General features: G+C 48.6%; 1 protein-coding gene across 3 annotated transcripts; it reads left to right on the top strand.

The window, feature by feature from the left end:
- The first annotated feature begins 3,163 nt into the window (after nt 1-3,163).
- On the top strand, nt 3,164-13,235 carry LOC149852834 (uncharacterized). Of its 3 annotated transcripts, none has more exons than XM_090029556.1 (6): nt 3,170-3,413; nt 5,507-5,551; nt 5,701-5,864; nt 6,623-6,919; nt 8,672-8,722; nt 10,765-13,235. In XM_090029556.1, exons 1-6 carry the CDS (start codon nt 3,322-3,324, stop codon nt 10,845-10,847), a joined length of 732 nt encoding a protein of 243 aa, XP_089885682.1. In that variant the 5' UTR covers nt 3,170-3,321; the 3' UTR covers nt 10,848-13,235. The 3 variants fall into 3 exon arrangements, with proteins under 3 accessions (XP_089885684.1, XP_089885682.1, XP_089885685.1); XM_090029559.1 differs by lacking the exon at nt 3,170-3,413 and adding an exon at nt 3,416-3,498; XM_090029558.1 differs by lacking the exon at nt 8,672-8,722 and having other exon boundaries at nt 3,164-3,413.
- The last annotated feature ends 9,380 nt before the right edge of the window (nt 13,236-22,615 follow it).

Genomic DNA, 22,615 nt, shown 5'->3' with positions numbered 1-22,615 from the left:
TTGTCCGGGCGTATCCCAGCCCTCTCACCTCGGGTCTGTCCCTCCTGCTGGAAGCAGAGCCTCCTCGGGTAAGTCTTGCCCCACTCCACTCGACTCTCCCCCCGCTGCGTAGGGTAGAGCCTCCTTGGGCATGTCCCATGCTGCCAGGCTTCCCGCTCTCTTCCCAGCTCAACCTCGAGCCTCCCCAGGCTCGGCTCCTTCCATCCTGCAGCTCGTCTGCTCATCCGGTGGCTCCCACCACTCATCCAGGAAGGCCCTGGGGGGGAGGGTCGCCCCCATATCTCTGCAGGGCAGGCCAGGTGAACTGCAGCTGCAGGCTGGGGCCAGGGGCTCCACTGTGCTGCGCTCGGAGTGGGTGCTGTCAGACCCCGATTCCATGCATCCCCCAGTGACTAGGGAGATGATGATCCAATAGCCCGCGGATCCTGATACTCATTAGCCAGAGCAGAGCAGGGAGCAAACACCAGCACACATTGCTCGCAGCAGCTTTTATTCAGAATGGAGACGGCTTCAGGCAAGGTCTCTCGCCACAAAAGATGGGGAGCAGCCCTGAACAACAGTTCTTTCCAATATTTATACACCTTGGTTCATACATATTAACATTTACTCCACCTTTGTTCCATCTCCAGTTTCACCCATTTCTCCTCCCATCTCAAGCTTTACCTGTTTACTGTTTACTTCATTAACATGGAATTGCCTATGCATTTTCTTCATTTACACGCCTCTGCTAAGAGCACATGCGTAAGACCATGAACTCGGGTACTCTCAGTCACTTGCTGGTTCTTTCTGGTTCTTTGCTGATTTCAGCACCATCTTCAAGGTTTGGCTTCCGTCTTATTATCTCCTGACAATAGCTGATGGGCTGCATCTTGTTCTTCTTGCACAATGGGTTCTAACACTACTTCATTTAGAAAACCGCTTGCCTAAGCATTTGCAAAGTTAATTACTTTTAATATATCATCCAGCCTTGTGACCAGCAGCTTTTTGCTGAAACGCAGGAAAAAGCCTTCATTCAGCTGCACACCCCCAGATTCTATATTGTTACCCCAACATCCAAAACCCATATAATTACCCTAACAGGTGCCAGCGGCACTGGGAGGGGAGCTCAAGGGAGGGGGCTGCAGCCACCCTAAATTTCATTGTAGCCTCCCTGTAGTACCCTCCCAGTACTGCCGGCACCCACTCCAAATGCAGTGTAGCCCCCAGCCCACAGCTGCAGCCCACCCAGTGCAGATCTGAGAGCACATACCCTGCCTCCGTGCCCTCCCAGATGAGCAGCAGGAGCCACCAGATGAGCAGACAAGCCACTGGATGAGCTGCTCCTGGACAAATGGCGTGCAGCAGCGGGAGCTGCTGCCCCCTCCCCCATGCCCCCCGGACAAGCCATGGCTCCATCCAATGCCCAACCCGCCCCAGCTGAGCAGCACCTATCCCAGCCCCACTTCCTCACTAGAGGGGGCATTGATTGCACCCCCACACCCCTTCCCTCCCCCTCTCACCCCAACAGACTTAACAGCTGCACGCAGCTCTTCATGCTGCTGGGCTCCTTGCTGCCCGCGTACTATGCTGCAGCTGTGCACATGCACGGGCATTTATTGGCCAAATTATCAGCCACATCATGCCAATTTCTGATATAATCAATTTTCTTTATATTGGTGCCAATCCGATATCAGACTGATGTATCGGTGCAGCTCTACCAGAAACAGCCTGAAACTGCAGGGGAGAGGGAGGGTGGGGGGAAAAAAAGTAAAAATAAAAACTGAACTGAAGCCCCAAGAGGAAAGGCAGCAGAGTGTCAGAAACACTGTGGAAGCCCCGTGTGCTTCCAGGGACAGCCTAGTACACGCTGATCCCCTTTAGGGCCTTAGCCAATCAGGTTGCTTGATTCCTAGCTGTGGCAGGGAGTTTAAAAGCCCTGGCCAGAGTGGAGCAGGTAAGCACCCCTTGCCCTAGGCACTTCAGAAATAGGCATCCTGGGTGTCTGCCCTCACAGCCAGGCATGAGGCATAAAATGCCCCCACCACAGGGGCTTCCCCCACCTAGCATGGTTCTCCCAAGGCCACACTTTGTTTTGCTGCTAGGTGGGAGTGGAGGGGAATTTCCATCTCCCCTTCTCTGCATGGTGGGCCAGAGAACTGGTCCTCTCAGCCAATCAGAGGCATGGCAGAGCCTGCCCTGAAAAACACCTGAAATTGGCTTCGGTGAGCCTGCCAGGAGCCTGCTTTTCCTCCTGCGGGAGCCCAAATTTCAGTGGTCCCTAACCATGGCTACACCACTACTACTATTCACCCCTGTCTGCCATTTCTCAGGCATTTTTCTCTCCTAGCGTCATTAAACTATTACAGAAATAACATGCAGCTTTGTTACCACTGCTCTAGGAACTGTGTTCATAAGCCTACCAGCTCAGAAAGGCCAGGGAGAAAGTCTTTCTAGTCGGTATGGCTGAATTCAACTCTTACCTTTTCAGTATCAGTCATCCTGGAAGATCCCTAGGGTGGCCATCATAGAGGACAGTCCAGTTGGCCTCTGTCCTCTATTGCTACAAAACTGGATGCTTTTATGTGCTTTATTTTTCTCTTGAAGAGAAAAGGACTGGACTGGTCATGTGCTGAACACCGGGAACTAGCAGACTTTAATGCAAAATGTCCAAGTTGCAGGGGTTAAGTTGCAGATCCCAGGGTCCTGCTCAGCTGCTGCTCCCACTGTTGCTCTGTCTGCAATAGCAGCTGGGGGCTCCTCTGGCTGCCACTTCCTGCCCCATCCCCAGGGAGTGGGACAGTGAGGTGTGATGCAGCATGGGGAGGTAAGGGTGAGTCTAGGGCTGTGTAGCAGTCCTCTATTTTTCTCTTCAAGAGCAAAATAGAGGACATAATGGCATCCGGTTTCATATCACTAGAGGACAGATGACAGAGTAACAGAAACCTGGAATGTCCTCTATGATGGCCACGCCACTGTTTCCCCATGTTCAAGGGGAGATACGACAGATGTGACGTTTTTCAGCTGGCATCTCTGACTTCTTTGGAAGAAGGACCTGCAATAGAGTAAGGACGGTAAGTGTAACAATAGCCATATATGGTTGGAACAGAAATCCTCAACACGTCAGTTCTCAGACCATCCCTCCGGTCTCCAGAGACATCCATGGGCAGAGCCGGGCACTCCAAGCCATGCACGGCCTTCTCAGACACCTTCCTATTAGAGGGATTGATCCCTCTGGGGGACTAGGATATTTTCTGTGATGGTCTCACCACATAAAAATCCATGACTAGCGCTAAACTGCGACAGTGTCTGAGTAGCTAGATTTACCCAGAAGAGGGCCCCAGCATGCTGTCTGCTGAGTGCCAAGGGCGCTGTCAGCGAACTGCAGCACAGGAAGAGACGTCCATGCTGCAAAATCATTTGTTACTGCTCTTTGGGTAAAAATGCTTCTGCTTATTTGGCAGGGGGGAGTGGTGGAGGGTGAATGTCTGCATGTGAGAGGTGTCTGCACAGGAGAGCAAGGTGATTACTGGGAAAGGAGTTGGTGGGTGTGTGGGGAGAGGTGTAGTATTTTTAAGCTGTTATAAGTGTTTAAATGAGACCATAAGGGGAACTCCCTACCAAAGTGGTTTTCCACTGTCCCTGTTGTTGCAAAATGCAGTGCTCAGCCCTGCTCTGTGCCAAGCTGGGACCTGGTGGAAGAGGTACATTTTAAGCCTCCAAAAGCAGGAAATGCAGCACTCTGTAAACACCACCTACATGCCCCACAGCTCTGCTCCACCCCTCTGCCCAATCTCTTCCCTTCTCTGACATGGGCTTGCCAGCAAGGTTCACCCACGCCTTGGCAGACATCGACAGCCGCTGTTCTTTCCCCAGCTGCAGCCTTTCTATCCTTCCTTTTTCATAAGATGTTCTCAGTAGGGTGTGCAAAATGGGCCCTATTCAATTTGGATTCAGCCCGAATCAGGGACAGTGATTCAATTCATTGATTCAGGTCACTGTCCCCGATTCAGATGGCCGAATCCATACCTGAAGATTCAATGCCAATTAGAAGAATCAGCAATTTGGACATGGCCGCAGATCTAAATGTTCTTTCTACATACCCTGAGGTACCAGCGCATCTCGTGATCGCTGCGATGCTGGGGTACATGAAGCGTCCCACAGGAGTTGGGGGGGGCCTCCATGTGCTTGGCAGTGAACCCAAAAGTGGACCGGAAGTACTGGGGAGTCAAACTGGGGAGTATCTGAACCATGGGCCTTTTGGGCAGGCACATCTAGAGTGGACAAACAGTTACCCTGGAGTAGTTGCCACCACAATGGCTATTGCAGTACCCCACCACTAGAGAACAGAGAGCAAATAAAGACCTGTTTGCCTCAATAGTAGGGTATAAAGTGGCCCATAAGGTCTCTAGATTTTGTTGTCCTAGGCAACTCATTGCCACAAGCGGCATCCATGTGTTTCGGGTAGAGGTGGTCTGCCCATGCCAGAAACGTCATGTTGCCAAGCTGGCAAGCAGTGTGTGTAGCCGCCATATTGGAATCCAAGACAGCTGCTGTGAATTCACGTTTTGGTTAATATTTCAGCCCCCACTAGGGGGCACTTTAGTTGATGCGCATTAAATCTAGTACCTCTGGGCACGTTTACATGTGCTCGGGGAGTGGGGGAGAGGCTGCTCTAAGTACAGTTCTGCCACATCTCCTGTATAAGCATTCCTGCGCTTAAAAATGGCAGCAGGGGCTCTTGAACTTAAGTTCCTTCAAGCTTGAGCTTTAGCTCTAGTCCCCCCCGCCACTATTGTTAAGCACAGGGATGCTGATACACGAGAACAGGAGACTGCTGTCGTTGCCAGGCTGCAGCAGCCTCGATCCAGTCTGCTCCGGTGCGCTGGTATTCCAGTGCGTCAGAGCAGCCGCTGTAGTTGTGTATTGGCACCCTCCGTTGTGAAGTACTAGAGAAATGTTCATTAGCCTAGCTCAGGGGTTTTCAACCTCTTTTAATCTAAGTTTCCCCGGCGGCCAGACTTGGAGCAGGGGGTGGGGGGAGCAGTACGCGGCCGGACGCCAAGTGGGGCAGGGGGTGGCGCGCAGCCAGACACAGAGCAGGCGGGCGGGGATGGTGTGTGGGCAAGAGGGACAGAATGCCACTGCCTCCAGGAGCGGGGCCGGATGGGGCTGGGAAGCTCCGTTTCTCCTGGGGTAATTCTGCACCAGATTAAAGTAAGTTACAGTGGTGGAGGGCTGTATACCGTGTGTCCGCTCCTTTTTTTCCTCCACTGTGAACAGTGTGTTGGGTATCCATGCCCTGATACTTGTCACCATGGAAAGACTCAGGAGCATCCCAACAGCTCTGCACAGGCAGGACCCTGCCATCCAACCCACACGTCACTCTGTTTATCAGTGGTGTCTTCAGCTGTGGGAGATGATGAGGTGTGAAGTGGGGTTTTGGACTTTGCTTCCATATTCCTTATCTAGCTGCCACAAAGCAGGGCACTTGGCATTGCAGTAACAGTTCTGCTTTCTTTTTATGCAGAAACACAACAAGTGTAACCCTCTATCCTGAAGGCACAAAGCAGGGGTAAGTCTAAAGGCTCAAGTATACGCAAAATCCCACAGCTGGATGTTGCTTTTGCAAAGAGAGGAGAGCGTGGATGCAGACAGCAGGGACCAGTTGTGAAAAACATTGTGCACCTGACTGATTTTTTCTTTCCTCTTTCCCTAAAACAGTTCAGATCCAAGCCTATCTAGCTATAACGTGGTTCCTAGAAAGGCTGAGATGTGCAGCAGGAACGGCTGGGTGGCACACCACGTCCTCTTACTCATCACCATAGGACTCGCCCTCATTGAAACGCACCCCGGTGTTCATGCCCAGGAGTGTCAGCTGACCCTAGGTACAGCCATGCCTTCCTTGGGCCAACCATCCTGCTTCCCCATCCCTGCAAGCATCACCGGGGAGGGGAGGGAATAGGGAAAATATGGTTGCGCTGCTCTTGCAGGGGGTGAAGCTCTGTTTATAGGAGAGGCGTCTATTTTTATTTGTGGGGGTGATGTACATAAGCCAGCAAAAAGACCCACTTTTGAGACTGGGGGGACTCTGTAGCTGCAAACAAGTCCTCTGTCTGGGATGGAAGCGTGGAGAAAGCAGACAATCAGAGTGGATTTCTGCAAAGATTTGTGCACAGTTAGGAAAATGGCATCCTATGGGAAAATGCATCCAGATTGGGGCCAGGTTGTCCCTGAGGCTAAGAAACTTGACTGGGACCTGAGTGTTCCCAGTTCCTTTCTCATTGCTTTCCCAGAGTCCCTACACAGCCTTGGTCAAGTCACTCCACCTCTCTGTACCCCATCCTTAATGGGAGGGGAGCGGGGAGCAGTTATAATACTTGTCTACCTTCTCCAGAGACACCAGGCTGTCTTTAACAACAATGGGCAGGTTTGTGAATTCAATTAAAAACCAAGATAGATGCTCAGATTTTACTGAAAGTTAACAGGAACTGAGCTGGAGCTAGTATTGCTCTGCGTGTATATGCAGGGTACCTAGGACCACGGTGCCCTAATCTCAGCTGGCGCTGCTTGATGCTACACCTATAATAATAGTAAAGGATAAATAGAAGCCTATACATAACCTCTTTATCAATTCTCTTCCCAGCTGAGAAATGTCCGTCATATACCTGCTTCGCACCTGAAAAATCCAATGTGAGCTTCCCAGTATCATTGCCCAGAGAAACAGTGGTTGTGTGCAGGGAGACCAGGGCTCCTGACTGTGTGGATATTCTGCGATTCAAATCAGGCTCCACAGACTACTACAGGAGCACTTTCAAAGGTTATGTGTTTTTGTCAAGCAACGCGTTCACTGCTACTCTGCACCGATGGCTGGAGGGAAGATACCAAATCAAAACTGCTATGGATAAAAAATGCATCGCAAATGTTGATCTGTCTACAACAAGTAAGTACTGTATTCAGTGACCTATAGGTACCTGAAAGTTTAATGCAGATCGGTGCTGCCAAAAATTAGTTTGCATTTGTAAAATAACCTTAGAAACACAATGAAGGGCAGGGCAGCGTGTCATCTTAGAGACTAAATCTAAGATGCCACCCTGCCCTACCCTTTTTCAGATTTCAGACTAAGAGAGCTAACTACCTCTTTCTCAAAAACATAAAGCAGGTTTAAACCAATGCCTTGATGTCTACCTCTGTCTGCACAGAACCTGAAATGAATACTCCAACAGGAGAGATCTGCCCTGTTCACCTCAGGGTATGCAAAAATGGGAGTTTGCGTTAGTTTTTATCTTCTGTTATATCTGCATGATCCTGTAATGGTACAAGTGAGACGCACTGCCCTCACTTGGGCTCTGGATGAAGCAGGGTTAAAGTTGAAACAGGTTTAACACACTTCTATCACTATCAAATCGTGCAGGCATAACAGTTGTGTGGTAACAGCTTGTCGGGCTACTCTTTGATGTACCTACACTTTTTATGTCCATCCATACTCTCTGGTGGTTGTTGACCATGAAGCTCAGTGATAACTACTGGTGTGCAAGTGTCCACTAGAGATGAACATCCATAGGTTCCCTTGTTTAAAAAAATGGCAAACATTAAAATATCTCTTTAGTAATAAATCAGCAACTTCTCTTACTAACTCTTCCATTTACTACCTCCAAACCAACCAACCCCTTCCACCTCCCCTTACACAGAGTCGTCAGAATCGAACAAATGAAATAGGCTGGTTGCCGTTATTTTGTATATCAGCTGCTGAATGGTGATGTTTTCAGGTTTGGCGTTTTCTCTGTGTTTGTTGCGGGAGGGTGTTGGCGTGTGTCCATATGGGTTTTTTGGCTGCTGCTGTTTTGTTTTGTCTGAAAACCTGAGGAATTTTGGAAAGTGGATGTTCCCTGCAGATATTTTCACTGGCATGTAATTTCCATTTGCCAGCAAATATCCTGATGGAAATCTTTTTTGACCAATTCTGATGGCAACATTGGTCAGTACGTCTCTGCCCAGCACTTCTGCAGGAACAGGCAGCCAATGCTTTTTCCCCCCAGAAGCCCAAACGGCTGTTCCCAGCCTTCAAAACCCCAAGCAGCTTCTACAACAGAGCTGTGTGGTCCTGGAACCAGAGGCCAGTGACAATCTGGAGGCTAATTAAAATATGTTATATTTGATCTAATTAATAGTCCCACACGGAGCAAAGCACTAATCCATTGTTAGGGTTATAGTAACTTCCACAAGCCCTGATCAGTGACTGGAGTCACGCTGTACTGGACATACCCACCATAAAAAGACAGTTCCTGGCCAAAGCGTTTGAATTCTTACCGGGTCTTTATAAACTTCCATTGCTCAACGCTGCCCTACAGCAGCAACCAGGCGGCCTTGCAGCAGCAAGCAGCTCTAGCTAGCAAGAGCGCACACAGGGTTGTTCACCTCTGGCCTAGCTATGTGCTGAGGTTGCTTGAGTATGAGGTTTGGGATTACTGTTATATAGCCCGCTGGGTGATACGTGTGTGTTTTCCTATGTATCCAGGTCAGCAGAGCATCCTCAAGGGTGCTCCTTCTCTGAGGAGGCCGAATGGGCGAATTAGCACTTATTCCTGTCACCCTGGGGTCAACTCTTGATCTGTTCTTCTCTCCTATAATATTCTGTATTGAACCCTTCTGATTGTCATTCCCGGTCCCACCCTAATCTTGCCTTCTGCACCAGGTCCTTCACATGCTGGTGGGGAACAAGCTCCTGGAAGCCCGCAGGGGAATAGTAAGTGAAACGAAATACCTCTCTTCTATACTAAGAGGCTAAGCCAGCTGGGTGCCTGTCAGTCACCCCAAACCTTGGGAGCCATCTTGAAGGCATGAGAATATGAGTGTAAGACATGTTTTCCTGCCATAAACTGCTTCCAAGTTCTCCACCACTCTCCCATATCCTATATCCAGTATTACAAGTATCTGATGCATTCAGTTCCCACACTGCAGCTAGCATCTTGCAGATTATAATCCATTTCCATTTTTTAAGCCCCTAACTGGACACAGCCACCCTGGGACACAGCCACTGCCCTGCCTGGGAAAAGGGACCCTTTCCTGGGTCCCTGCAAAACGGTGATCCTATCTACTCTTCCAGTACATCATCACTTCAGCCTTAAGATTAAGTCACAAAAAAGCAGCAAGGAGGAGAAGAGGATCCCATCATCCTTTGAGTTAATGGTTTTTCAGGGATCCCAGTTATGTGCCAAGTCCATCTAGATATCTAAAGATGATACTAGATGGCATGGTCCTGTCCTAACGTGGCCATTAGAGCTTTGTGGCATTATATGAGACAGTGAGGGAGCAATCATTCAGCCAGGTTTGGGGAAAAAAGGATTTGTTAGTCCACTGATTCCTTCTCCATCCTGTACCAGATCAGATCTTTGGTCCAGGTCATGGGCAACATTTTGGGTCCAACCCCATTACCCCTCCCACCCCCGGTTCAGGTCCAGCCCTGCCCCACTGCCCTCCCCCACTTCAGGTCCAACCTGACTATGACCAAGGGGCTCCCACTTTTCCTCAGCTGGCCCCGCTGCTTTTAAAGTGCTCTACCCACTTTTTTTTAGCCTCTGTGGGGTGGAGAGAGCTGCTGCACTGGAGACTGCAAGAGGAGGGGCTCCTATCTTAACTCAGTTGGCCCCATCCCTGCTCACCCAGCCCATAGCCAATTGGCGCATGTGCATTTGGGCAAAAGCACTCCAGACAGACAGACACACAGACTAAGCCTTTTATTACATTTGAATTTTGAGTTTTCATCTTAAGCGAAAAACTTTTAGGAGTTATACAATTGCCAGGATTTTGCTAAGCTAAAAGCAAATACTGGGCACCCTGAAAAAGGATAAGCCTGTTCATCTTTAATGACACAGATCTGAATCCAGGCATTATGAGATGAAAAGACTTGCCCAAGGTCAGACAGCAGTCTAGTGACAGGACTAGGCATTGAACCCAGGTCTCCAGCTTCCCAGTCCAGTGAGCTGTAAGAATCGTGAAGGGAAATAACATCTATTCTGTGGTGTAAAGAAAGTCAGACTAGATCAGTGGCCCTCAAACTCCTCTGTTCTTCCTGGTCCAGTCCCTCCTCTTCCCCTACCATATACTTTGTCACTCAGGGAACACTGGGCTGGATGGTCATTCTGGACCTAAAACCAAATTTAATCTAATTAATAGTCCCACAAGAATCAGTGCACTATTCCATTATTAGGGTTATAGTAACTTCCACAAGCCCTGAGAGGGGACCTGGTGGCCATCCATAGACTTACCAGCAAGGACCAGCGGAGAATGAGAGAGACCGTGTTCCCCCGAGCTCCTCCCGGAGTAACAAGGAATAACGGCCATAAGTTGTAGATTCAGGGTAGACATCAGGAGGAGCTACTTCACGGTCAGGGCGGCTAGGGTCTGGCACCAACTTCCACGAGAAGTGGTGCTGGCTCCTACCCTGGGGGTCTTTAAGAGGAGGCTTGATAATTGCCTAGCTGGGGTCATATGAGCCCAGTATTCACTCCTGCCCAGAGCCAGGGGTCGGACTTGATGATCTACATAGGTCCCTTCTGACCCACATCTATGAAACTATTAAACCTATGAATTTTCCTATGTTGTGTTATTATCTAGGATCCAGCACAATGAAGGCCTGACCCAGCTTGACATCTCTAGGCACTTATTGTCATAATAGACACATCAAGTATTTTGTTTCTGTTTTTTTAATACTTTTTGGAGCACTTTACCATGGCAGGCACTTAGCCCTGTTAAATTCTTGTAACATTATCTCCTCTCTTTCTACAGATTCTGCAACTCAGACCTGGAGCCTTTCTATGGGGAATCTCGTGGCAATGTATCTACTTTTGGTCCTGGAGCTTAAATTTTAAGAAGCTGCTCCTTGAAAAAATCTGCATTACAAAATCTGCTGGCACCCCTAATAGAAGGCCACCGTAAAAACCAAGGTGGCCTTGGTATAAAGCGGAAATTTAGCTCCAAAATGCTAATATCAATTTTGTTGCGCTTGTTCCAGCAACTGCCAGCATAGCTCTGTCCTCCTGAACCACTTCAGCACAAAGCTGACGCTAACTGTTAATAGCGGCATTGTTAATAGTGGCAAATGCTTCAGGTACGTATTTTATATACAGTTGTGTAAATCGGGGGGCATGACTAGGATGGCAGCCATGGATGCTACATTCCTAGGGGGGCATAAAAGTAACCACCATTGCAGAAGCTGCCCTGCTATGCTGCTGGTTATATATACCATTAGCAGTATTTATCTATGTTAGTACCTTAGGACCGACTTCAAGTTTTATTTTGCTCACCTCCATTTTAGATAGATCTGTTCTAGCTATTTAATCTTAGGGCTTCTGGGTTTTGAGACACTCTGCACTTCAGGGAACATTTGGATGTCACTCTGGGTCAAATCCAAAATAACTGTTGACACTAATGAAGCTTCTCCTGATTCAGCAGTATAGCAACAAAGTTCAAGATCCTGACCAGACATAATTTAATCTGCTCCTTGCACTTTAGGGTTTTTTTGAGGGTTTTGGTTTTTTAAGTGATAAAACCCCCAAAATCTCACCTTATGCTCACTCATCCACAATCTTTTAAGTTAGCTGCACAAGTAAGGCTGGTGTCAACTCCCCGATAGAAACTGATACTTTCCCACCCAAGCTCTTGTTGTGTAATTTTACTATAACCACATAAAATTTTAGGCACTCCATCCTGTGTCAGGCAAAATGTTTTGAGGAAAACATACTACAAACCAGACAGATTTTAGAGTAGGGGTGGGTAATTATTTGGGCTGGAGGGCCACTTAAGCTTTGGTGAACTGTTGAGGGCTGCGCGCACAAACATACGCACACACACGCACGTGCAGACACATGTGCATGCACATGCAGACACGCGTGCTCCCTGCAGCTGGTCTGGGGCTGGCACCAGAGCAGGAACATAAGCACTCAGAGCCTGCCATGCAGTGCTGCCACCTGTGCCTCCTGCCCACAAGCTAGATAAAATCAATTAGCAGGCCAGATCTGGCCCATGGTCCATATTTTGTCCACCTCTGTTTTAGAGTGTGGCAAAGGTTTAAACATGCACTTGTAAAATCACACCAAAAATTAGGGTTGGAATAGCTGTTTAAGGCTGTTTATTTTTCATAAGCTTTTCTGGTGTGAATTTGTCTCAACATGAACCCTAGGTTTACTTGTTGGGTTCTGTGTTTGGCTTTCTTACTACTATTTAAAGTCTACTGATTTTAACATGCTTTTAACATTATAACAAAAGCTTTAAGACTGTTAATTCCATAAGGCCTGTTATAAACACCATGTTGAAGAAAACAGGCCAAGCAGTTAGATAAATGTCTATACTTAGCTGAGACTCTCCCCCATGCATTGGCATTGCCATTCCTGTCACAGTCCACTATAACGTGTGTAAAAAGAGATCAATGAAGGCCAAACAACAATCTGTTGTCAATAGGGATACTTCCTCTTGTAACTGTTTTATTTTTTTTCTCTGTATAACTGCCGCGCGGCACTCTCACATTTATGTAACCTTGAAGTCTTGACTGTTAATCAAAATGAGCGCTTTGTACTTTTCTCCGCTGGCATTAAGTTACACATGCGCATTCTGTAAATTTCATTTCTTATCTAGAAGTGTTATTTCTGCAGAAACGAAACTTATGTAGAAAGTCTGCCTAGCAATTACTGTGTAAAAGAAACTATCCTATCCCTGTATGCTTAGCTTATATCATAGCTAGTGTCACAGAGGCAGTCCAACCAACATCTATAAAGACGCAAAGAAGCAGAAAACAGCAGAGACGACAAGTGGAGGATCCTGTAGGCCTAATCACCCTGCAGACCAGTTCTCAGCCTCCCCGCCTGGGCGTATCCCAGCAAAAACCAAGGCCTCGAAAACCCGACAATCGACAACGACTCACCATGTTACAGTTTTGTATTCAACATCCCATTTATGAGCTGTTGACCAGTTCTGGGACTTAAGGAGTCGGCAGCCGCACCTAGCATTGGACTAGCTCCAGTGTTGGAAGGCAAGGGCTTGCTCTGAAACCCCGTGAACCAACAGACCCCCTTTGTATCCGGCATACTGTAACTGAAGAAACATCGGAGACTCCACTTCTCGATTGTCTCTCTTCGTAGCTTAGACAGCATATCTACGCTCTCTATACTTGTATTTACTGCAACTTTGTTCCAGCCGGCCTCCCCTCTTATTCGTAAGAGGGTGAGGCCAGGTGAGTGAATAAAGCCTTTTGTTTTACCTTATATCTGCTCTGTAATAACTTCTACTACTAACATCCCATCTCAATGAGCCGTTGACCAGTTCTGAGACTTAAGGAGCCGGCAGCCGCACCTAGCATTGGACCGGTTCCAGTGTTGGAAAGCAAGGGCTGGCTCTGGAACCTCGTGAACCAACGAACATCCTATAGACTTATTACAAAAAAACTAACAACTTACTCTAAGTCATCTACTTGTGCCAGCTCGGCGAACCTCAAGGGCAGCTATAAAGCTACCTCCAATCCCGCCCCACAAGCCGCGTGCTCGCCCGCTCTGCAAAGCCCGCGGCTCCCCAAGCGGTGCCGGAATCGCAAGCCCAGCACTCCACCACACCTCTAAGGTCAATGAAGCCCCACTGAGTTAGAACAGGGAAGGACCTACCCCTTGGTTTATTAGGTTCATATTTTGTTAGACTCATAGGCTTGGAAGGGATCTCCAGGATCATCTAGTCCAAGTTTCTGCACAGATTCAAGATGTGCTGTTCCTAAACAGTCCCTGGCACATGCTTCTCCTCCATGCTGGAGAAGACCTCTAGGACTGCAGACAAAGGACTCCCAGAGGGGCACCAAAGAAGGAAAAGGACACAAGACTCCCAGGAAGGTGGAAGCTGGAAGCTTTTGACCTCTGGCAGCCAGCAGAAATCTTTATTCCTCAACTACAGTGGTTTGCCTGGAAAACAGATTGGGAGCACTAGCAACAGAGGAGAAGGAGCATGTTCCATTGAAGAGGCCAGGACAGGCTTCCTCAACATTGGGAAGATCAAGACTGCCACCACCAAAAGGAAGCAATGGGTGATGGTGGTTGGCAACTACCTTCTGCAGGCAAAAGAGGCATCCATCTGCTAATCTAACCTGTTGTCCTGGGCAGTCTGCTGCCCAGAACCTGGATCCAAGATGTCATGGAGGGATTACCAAGACTCATCCAGCTCTCTGACTACTACCCCACACTGCTCATGCTTAGGGCACCGATGATACTGCCAGAGGGGACCCTGAGCAGATCAAAAGTGACTCTGGGTGCAAGGGTGAAGTGGACAGGGGCTCAGGTGGTATTCGCCTCGATCTTTCCAGGCAAAGGGAAGGGCCCAGGCAGAAGCAGATGCATCCTGAAGCTCAATGCATAGCAGTGCAGATAGTGTCACCACCAAGGCTCTGGCTTCTTCAACCAGGGGATGTTGTTCCAAGAAGGATTGGTAGGAAGAGACAGGATCCACCTGACAAAGAAAGGGAAGAGCATCTTTGCAGGCAGGCTCACTAACCTAGTGAGGAATGCTTCAAAGTAGGTTCTCCAGGGAATGGAAACCAAAGCCCGGACGTAGGCGAGGAAGCTGGTGACCTGAAGAAAGCATGAGCCGGAGGGGGCAACAGGGGAGGCCTCCTCATTCTTCCTGAGAAAGTAGGGCAATCGGCTGGTTACCTCAGATGTCCGTACATGAATGAATGAGCCTTGGAAACAAGCTGGGATAATTGAAAACCCTCATACAGTCATGGAGCTATATAACGTGATTGGAATAACAGAGACTGGGATAGCTCACATGACTGGACTACTGTCATGGAGGGATATAAACTGCTGAGGAAAGACAGGCAGGGGAGAAGAAGAGGAGGAGTTTCTTTTTATGTAAAAGCTGTATGGCTGCTCAGAGCTATAGTATGATACCGGAGACAGGCATGTTGAAAGTCAGCCTCACCTCCGTCCCTGGAAAAATCATGGAGCAGGTCCTCAAGGAATCTATTTCTAAGCACTTGGAGAAGAAAGGGGTGATTAGGAACAGTCAGCATGGATTCACCAAAGGCAAGTCATGACTGGCAAACCCGGCTGCCCTCTGCAACAAGATGACTAGTTCTGTGGATGTGGGAAGAGCGGTGAACAGGACAAGAGGAGTGGATGTGGTATACATTGACTTTATCGAGGCATTTGATACAGTCTCTATTAACATTCTCACGAGCAAGCTAAGGAAACACAGCTTGAATGAAAGACCTGTAAAGTGGAAAGAAAATTGCCTGGATTATCAGGCTCAAAGGGCTCAATGAATGGTTCAGTGACTAGTTGGCAGCTGGCATCAAGTGGCGTGCCCCAGGCATCGGCCCTTGGGCCGGTTGCATTCAATATCTTAACAATCTGAAAGATGGGACGCAGTGCACCCTTAGCAAGTTTGCAGTTGACACCAAGATGACACCTTTTGGCCCAAATTGGAGGACTGGACCAAAAGAAATATCATGAGGTTCAGCAAGAGAAAGTGCAAAGTCTTGCACTTCGGAGGAAACGACCCATGCACTGGTACAGACTGAGGACTGACTGGCTAAGCAGCAGCTCTGCAGAAACTGCAGGGGGTTACAGCAGATAATGAAATGAATATGAACCAGCAGCGTGCCCTTGTTTCAATGAAGGCTCACTGCATACTGGGATGCATTAGTAGGAGCATTGCCAGCAGATAAAGGGAAGTGTGTCTTCCCCTCTACTTGGCAATGGTGAGGCCACATCTGGAGCACTGTGCCCAGTTTTGTGCCCTCCCATGAACGTCGCATGCCTCCCAAGGCTAAGAGGGCATGGTGATCACCCACAGGCAGCGGTGGGGGCAGGCCGAGCTGGGAGCTCCTGCAGGCAGCCACAGCAGTGGCGGCGGTGAGGGGATGGGAGAGAGGCGAGCGCCAAGCGGCAACCACCCGCAGACACCACCAGCAGCATCAGTGCCAACCAGTGGTGATCAGTGACCGCCCGTAGATGCTGCTGGCACCGTTGGCGGTGAGGCTGGGTGGTGGCGAGCGGTGATCGCCCCCAGGCGACGCCGGCAGCAGCCAATCTCAGGGAGCGCAAGTGTACCCGCATGCACCCCCTATGTGTCACCACTGGGTCCTCCACTGCAGAAAGGATGTGGACAAATTGGAGAGAGTCCACCAGCGTGCAATGAAAATTGTTAGGGGTCTGGGACACATGACTTTTGAGGAGAGGCTGAGGGAACTGGGCATATTCAGTCTGCAGAAGAGACGACTGAGACGGGATTTGATAGCAGCCTCTAACTGCCTGAAGGAGGGCTCAAAGAGGATGGAGCTGGACTGTTCTCAGTGGTGGCGGATGACAGGACAAGGACCATCGGTCTCAAGTTGCAGTAAGGGAAGTTTAGGTTAAACATTAGGAAAACTTTCTCATTAGGAGGGTGAGGCTGAAACAAGCTGCCCAGAGAGGTGGTGGAATCTCCATCTTTGTTGGTTGTTAAGACCCAGGTAGGCAAAGTCTTGACTGGGATGATCTAGTTGGGGCTGGTCCTGTTTTGAGCAGAGGATTGAACTAGATGACTTCCTGAGATCCTCCCCAAACTTTATTTTCTATGGTTTGCCAGAGTTGCCTTTGAAATCTCCAGTGAAGGAGAGGCCACAATTTCCCTGAGTAACATGTCCCATTGTCCTATGGTTCTCCCAATTATGGTATTTTTTCCCAAAATTGAATATGAATCTATTTTGCTGAAAAACCCATTGCTACATATTCTGCCCAAAAGTAACAGGATTATATAACAATTTCCAGCAACTGAAGTTTGCAGTTTAAAAAATAACACAGGAAAGTTTTGCATTAGAGAGCCAAGTTGGTTCAAAATACATTAATGCTGTTGTGAGTGAAGTTCTGGGATATCCTGCTTCTCTGTTGTAATGAAGCTAAGCGTGTGTGTGTGCCCGTGCGTGTGCACATACCTGTACGTATGCACGCGCATGCTTGGTTTTATTACAACAGAAAAGCAGTATACAGGGATGTGTATGTGTGCGCATGTGCATGCATCATATGCATTATACAGATACACCCCCCCCCAGTGTTTTTGAAGTATATGTGTATTTACTTATACGTATATATTAAAAATTAAGTGGCTCCGTCTTGGATGGCACTGAATTAAAACAGTGTTGCAAGACTTGGGGAACTAATATGGAGTCTGTCTGCTGGGATGTTAGTTAAGTAGCCTGCATTCCTATGTGAGGAATTTAGTATGGGAATCTTTTGGGTTTTATGCCAGCTCTGAACATAACCTTTGAAAAGGGAATATAAAAAGATAAGAACCTGGTATACAGTGAAAAGAAAAAGGGAAACAGAGAAACAAAAATGAGAACTAAAGTCCTAGCCATTCTCCCTGGAGGCCCTGACCCTACACAGTTATCACTTCCTGTCATTTCCTGTCTCCTAGGAGACCTTTTGAGAAAAAACAAAGACATTTATGTCATCTTTGCATTTACTGCAGGACGGACTGATTATCAGCCCCTATGCTTAAAAACCACTAGAGGAGGGTTCTTCCCCTGGAAACCCTCTCCCACATCATCCTTTTGAGAGTGCAATACCATTGACTCCCATAAAAAGGCTGCAGAGCTGTCTCCAAACCTTGCGGACAGCCTGTACTTCAACAAGTCTAGTCTGTGGCAACACCACTTATTTAGGGCCATGCTGACAGGGACTCCACCTCGGGAAGGAACCTGGCACTATACTGATTTTTCCAGGTATGTGCATGGGGCCAGGGATGGATTGCGGGGGACGGAGGGACACGCTGGTGCACTTCGCACCTCCCTTTGATTTCCACTCCATCCAAAGCATAAACCAGCAGCCCAGGAAGAGCAGCAGTGTTTCTCTGCAGACAGTGATGAGACAGTCAGTTGGCTTCATGGCACATAATCAGCTCCCTGATTCCTGCTAATCTCTCTCCACACCACCGGTGTTAATGGCCCTCTGTCCTTTTTAATCTTCTTAATGTCCCTCTATACAAACTGTTCCTTATTCTGCAATTGTGCTGTCTGTTAGCCACTCCTGGTAATGTCTTGCTTCTATTGCACATCTCTGCAGACTATTTCTAACTCTAGATAGAAACCTTACCTCATGCGTTGTCATGCTAAAGTATAGACATGACTGTTAGTGAGGGACTGTCAAGATCCTCAGGAAGGCTAGGTTTTGTTTTATGAATCTGAATAAGAGATGCACATTTAACCGTAATGACTGCAGGACTAATATAACAATAGCTTTTGCCTAATTTGGGGGGCTTTTTCCAAGCCATATATATATTCTAGCAAGTTAGTGCACATTCTAATATTTATATTTATAAATAAAATGCAGTCAGTTCAATTGCAGCCCATTTCAGAGTGGATTTCTCTGCTGCTACTCCTAGCTAAATTCAGTGAGTTAGACTTAATCTTTTAGAAAGCCTGACCCAGAGGTATGAAAGCAATGGAGCTAAGCAAGTGAAACCACGGACTCTCACCAGCTGAAATTCAACGGAAAGTGGAAACATGACTCCCTAAGATTCCTTTGAAAATCTCAGCCCAAATGGCTCAGGGTGCCTTGGGAACTGAACTCTGATCTTCTTAGTCTTGGTGCCATGCTTTACCTTCCAGTCCTCCTTCATAATAAAGTGGAGAAGGAGCCTTGTTTCCACCGTGGCAGTCAGACACCCAAGACGCATCCCCGCAAGCGCGCACGTGCAGTTTGCAGCACTGCAAACCCATCTGTGGCACCCCAAACTGCACACATTCGCTGTGCTGCAAATTAGAAGTATGGCAGGGTTTTTTGACACCAGGGATCCTGATGTCCAAAAAAATGGGAAGTAGCGTGGCACACATGGCTGCAGTGTGTGCTTCCCAAAACCGGAACCTGGCCAGCTAGACCCACACGTCAGCTGTCGGCCAGGCCTCACACTCCCAGATCACCACTGCTGCATCCCCAGGAGGCCCCCAGAGCCTCAGGTAAGGGTGCTGGGGCCAGCCCACATGCTTCAGCTACCCCACCTGGGGCAACTAGCCGTGGCACAAATATGTTCCACTACTATTTGTCCCCAGGGAAATGCGCGTACCCCTAGAGGCCTAACATTTGTCTGAACATACAAAACCAGCTGGGACTAGACAAGAAAATGACATCAAAAAAATCTCTGAAAGTTCAATTATGACACCCCCCGCTTGAAAATGAAGGCATGGGGCAGCTCCTTGAACACTAACTCTGCTTCCAGTTATATGTAATTGCACAGTAGCACAGGATTTTTTATTTTTCCTTTTGCTCACAGTGCTCTTGTGGGTTATGAAAGTTGGGCCTGGGCCTTTTATTGTCATGTTGATGTCTGCCCAAGAACGTGCATGCAGTTGAATAAAATCTGAACAAATCATCTGGCTTTCAGCTTGCACTGCGGAAGGGAATTTTATGAAGGGCCACATTCACAGAGGCACTTCAGTGCATTGTTCCTCCCGAGGTCCTTACTGTTCAAATCAAGGCGCTACAATACTTCTGTAGATTTGGCCATGGATCCTTACAAGATATTAGTCCCATGCAGAGGCTGAAGCGCAGCACGGGGCCATCTCAAAGGAAGAGCAGGGACTTTCAGAAACAACTGGCAGTTTGGGCTGCCTGGTTTTCTGGGTGCCTCTGACATTTTGCTCTTTTAAAGGCCCCTCAGGTTGACCACCTACAAGCTGCATTTGAAAATCTTGTCCCTGTTCAACTTGGGCTCAGCCTCTTGGCATAGCAAGGAGACTCCAGCCCTGGGACCCAGCACTGAGTTGTACATGGTGTCTGTCTTCATGCTTTCTTTAGAAGACTTAAAAGGGTGGCTTTGAAGGAGTGGCTGTGATGGGAATGCTTAAAAATCCCTGCTAAGTAACAGGGAGCTCTAGCCCCACTGTGGAGAAGAGAAGAACAGGTTGGGGAAAGCAGCATCCCCCCTTTAAGGCTACAAGTTTTGTTGCCCATGAGTCGGTGAACTGCAGAGGGGAAGCACTGACAACCCAGCCAGAGGGGCAGGAATGCCAGCAAAACTGGAAAAACACCAAGTTGTGAAAAACACCATGAGGTGGTAGCAACCTGCAGGTAGAGGCAGGCATACCCCACTGAGGCACAACGGGCTCAGAGCAGAGCTCTCGCCCCAGCCCCTTTGGCTTTGCAAAGCCCAGCCTGCAGCTAGTGGGTGGCAGAAAACAATAGCAGGAAAAGCAAATAGAGCAGTGGTAGCACCTGAGCCAAGTAAGCAGGAGGCCCATCACCTGACTGAGGGGGAAGGGCTAACTGGAATATAAGGGGCAAAGGGGGTAGCCCCAGTGATGAAGCAAGATGGAGCTACCCTGAAAGACAGGGACCCAGGCAAGTCCTGCAAGAATTGCTGCTACTAAGAAGAAGCATCTGCTGGCAGAGTGTGAGCGAGAGCCCAAGGGACACAGAGAACTGGGAACTTGTCTGTTGTGCTAACTCAGGAAGGGCCTTGGGAGGGGAAAAGTGAAGGCACGCAGCGTGCACTGGACTGGTTAAACCCCAAAGGGGCCCTGCGGGCTGAGTGCATCCAGAGGACGGAGGATGGTTCAGATGGGTCCAGGAAGGCTCCATGGTGTGGCTGCAACTTTCTGACACCTAGGAACAAAGTTCAGGGCTGTGCTGCCCGTGTCAACAGTGTACTCATCTTCACAGTTGAATGGGAAAAACCCTAAGGCTTTCAAGGCTGTTCTCCAGGAGTTGTGAAGGGCTAGGCTCATGGCCAACCCAAAAAAAGTGTGCCACTAGGAAGGAAGGGGCCCAGTATTTGAGATTCAGTGTGGGGTGAGGCCAAATATGTCCACTGCTTGATAAGGTAGGGGTGGTTTATGCCAACCCAGCAAATGTGTTTCTCCTGTTTACGTTTCCTCTGCTCAGTATTGATAATGCCCTGTGAACTGCAATGGCTATGAAGAGAGATATGGACACCACAGAGCAGCGTACAAAACACCCACCCCAAATATTTCTTCTATGACTTTGGGGGTGGGGTGGTATTAACCCTTTCCTATTATTTTGTGGCAGTCTCAGAGGGAAAGTAGGCAACTGCCTCTGCCATTTGGAGGCCTGGGAGGGGCCTGAAGCCCCACACGGTGGGAAAGAAAGGCATCCTGGTATTACCCAGACGGGTCAGTAGCCAGGGAAGGAGGAGGGGAGGCCAGGTACCCTCAGCTAGACTCCAGTTACCTAGAGGCAGCCTCCTAAACAACATACTAACTATAACATCAAGGCATGGCAGACGGGAGAGAGGCACCACAAGTAGGGGGAGCAGGGCAGGATAGGCAAATGGGTGGTGCTGTGCAGCCACCTGGGGGTGCTACAACCACCCCGGGGGTGCATCTGTTACAGCAGCGCTCTCTCCTTCTCTGCACTTCCAGCGTGTAAGCAGCCGACTTTGATTCAGGTTGATCGAGAGCCCAGTCCATACATCATATGACAGTCCCAGCTCAGTGGCCAGAGCCACAGCCAGTACATCACAACAGCACTTCCCACAAGCTGCCAGATCTTAAGCATCTTCCTCAAATGCCTTGGGAGCCCGTGTCCAACTACTTTGGCAAAGCTTTCCGCCACTTGTTGCAGTGCTGAAATGCACTGGGTTTTCAAGTGAAGAGAAACAGGAGGGTTGGCCATTTTCAGATCTGCACCTCTCATCAAAGTGCTGTTGCCCCAGACAAACTTACTGAATACTGACACCACGGCCACATCCCCACATGCAGGAACATGCGGTTGGTATTGCCTCAAAGCTTTTGAAACGCACAAGATGCCTGTCATTCTGTTGCCACACTGCTCATTTGCAATACAGTGGCAAAATTAGATACTGGAAAATGCCAGTATCTAAAAACCCTGCAGCAGAAAAAAGCAGGGCGGTTCACATAGCGCCACGCAACACTGGAGCCTGGCTGGCCAGAGCAATGCTCCAGCTGCTGGCCAGGCTCCACGTGCCAGGATCACTGCCACTACAACCCTGGGAGGCTCCCAGGACCCCACCTGTGCTGACCCCAGCCTCCCCTACCCCCCCCCCCCCCGGGTAATGTGCCATGCACCAGAGCACACATGCAGAGGTGTGCCCAAGCACAACTAGCAAGAGTACAAATATGTGCCACTGCTGTTTGTCCCCAGGGAAATGCATGTTCCTGCTCATGGGGGTGCACTTCACAAGCTATTTGAAAAATGACAATGAAATAAATAATCAGGGCAGAGAAACTTTTTAGTTACTCCTGGAGAACAGAAAAAGGAAGTGGTTACAGGTAGGCAGCAGATGTTTTTCTGAGACATCTCTGTGGTTGAGAGGAGCTGCGGTTCCTCAGATTTGTTGACTCCTGCATTCTTACCTGCTGGCAAGTACCAGGTAGTTAACGGGAAAGCTTGAAAGAAATAGGAAATATTTAGCCTGGAGAAGATAAGACTGAGGTTGGGGGGATATGGTAACAGTCTTCAGATACAAAGAGAGTTGTAAAGCAGATGATGGTCAAACAATAGACAAGAAATAAGAGATGTAAATAACTGCACCAAAAGGAGATTTAGACTGGATATGAAAAAGAACTAACTGATGATGAGGGTATTTAAACACTGGAACAAATGACCTAGAGAGGTGGTGAATGCTTTAAAGTACAGGGTATACA

The sequence above is a fragment of the Crocodylus siamensis genome, chromosome 15 (assembly GCF_052110815.1).
Source record: "Crocodylus siamensis isolate JL-2025a chromosome 15, ASM5211081v1, whole genome shotgun sequence".
Lineage (NCBI taxonomy): Eukaryota > Metazoa > Chordata > Crocodylia > Crocodylidae > Crocodylus > Crocodylus siamensis.
The sequence above is the reverse complement of the archived record's forward strand: the minus strand, read 5'-3'. Positions and strand labels throughout refer to the sequence as shown.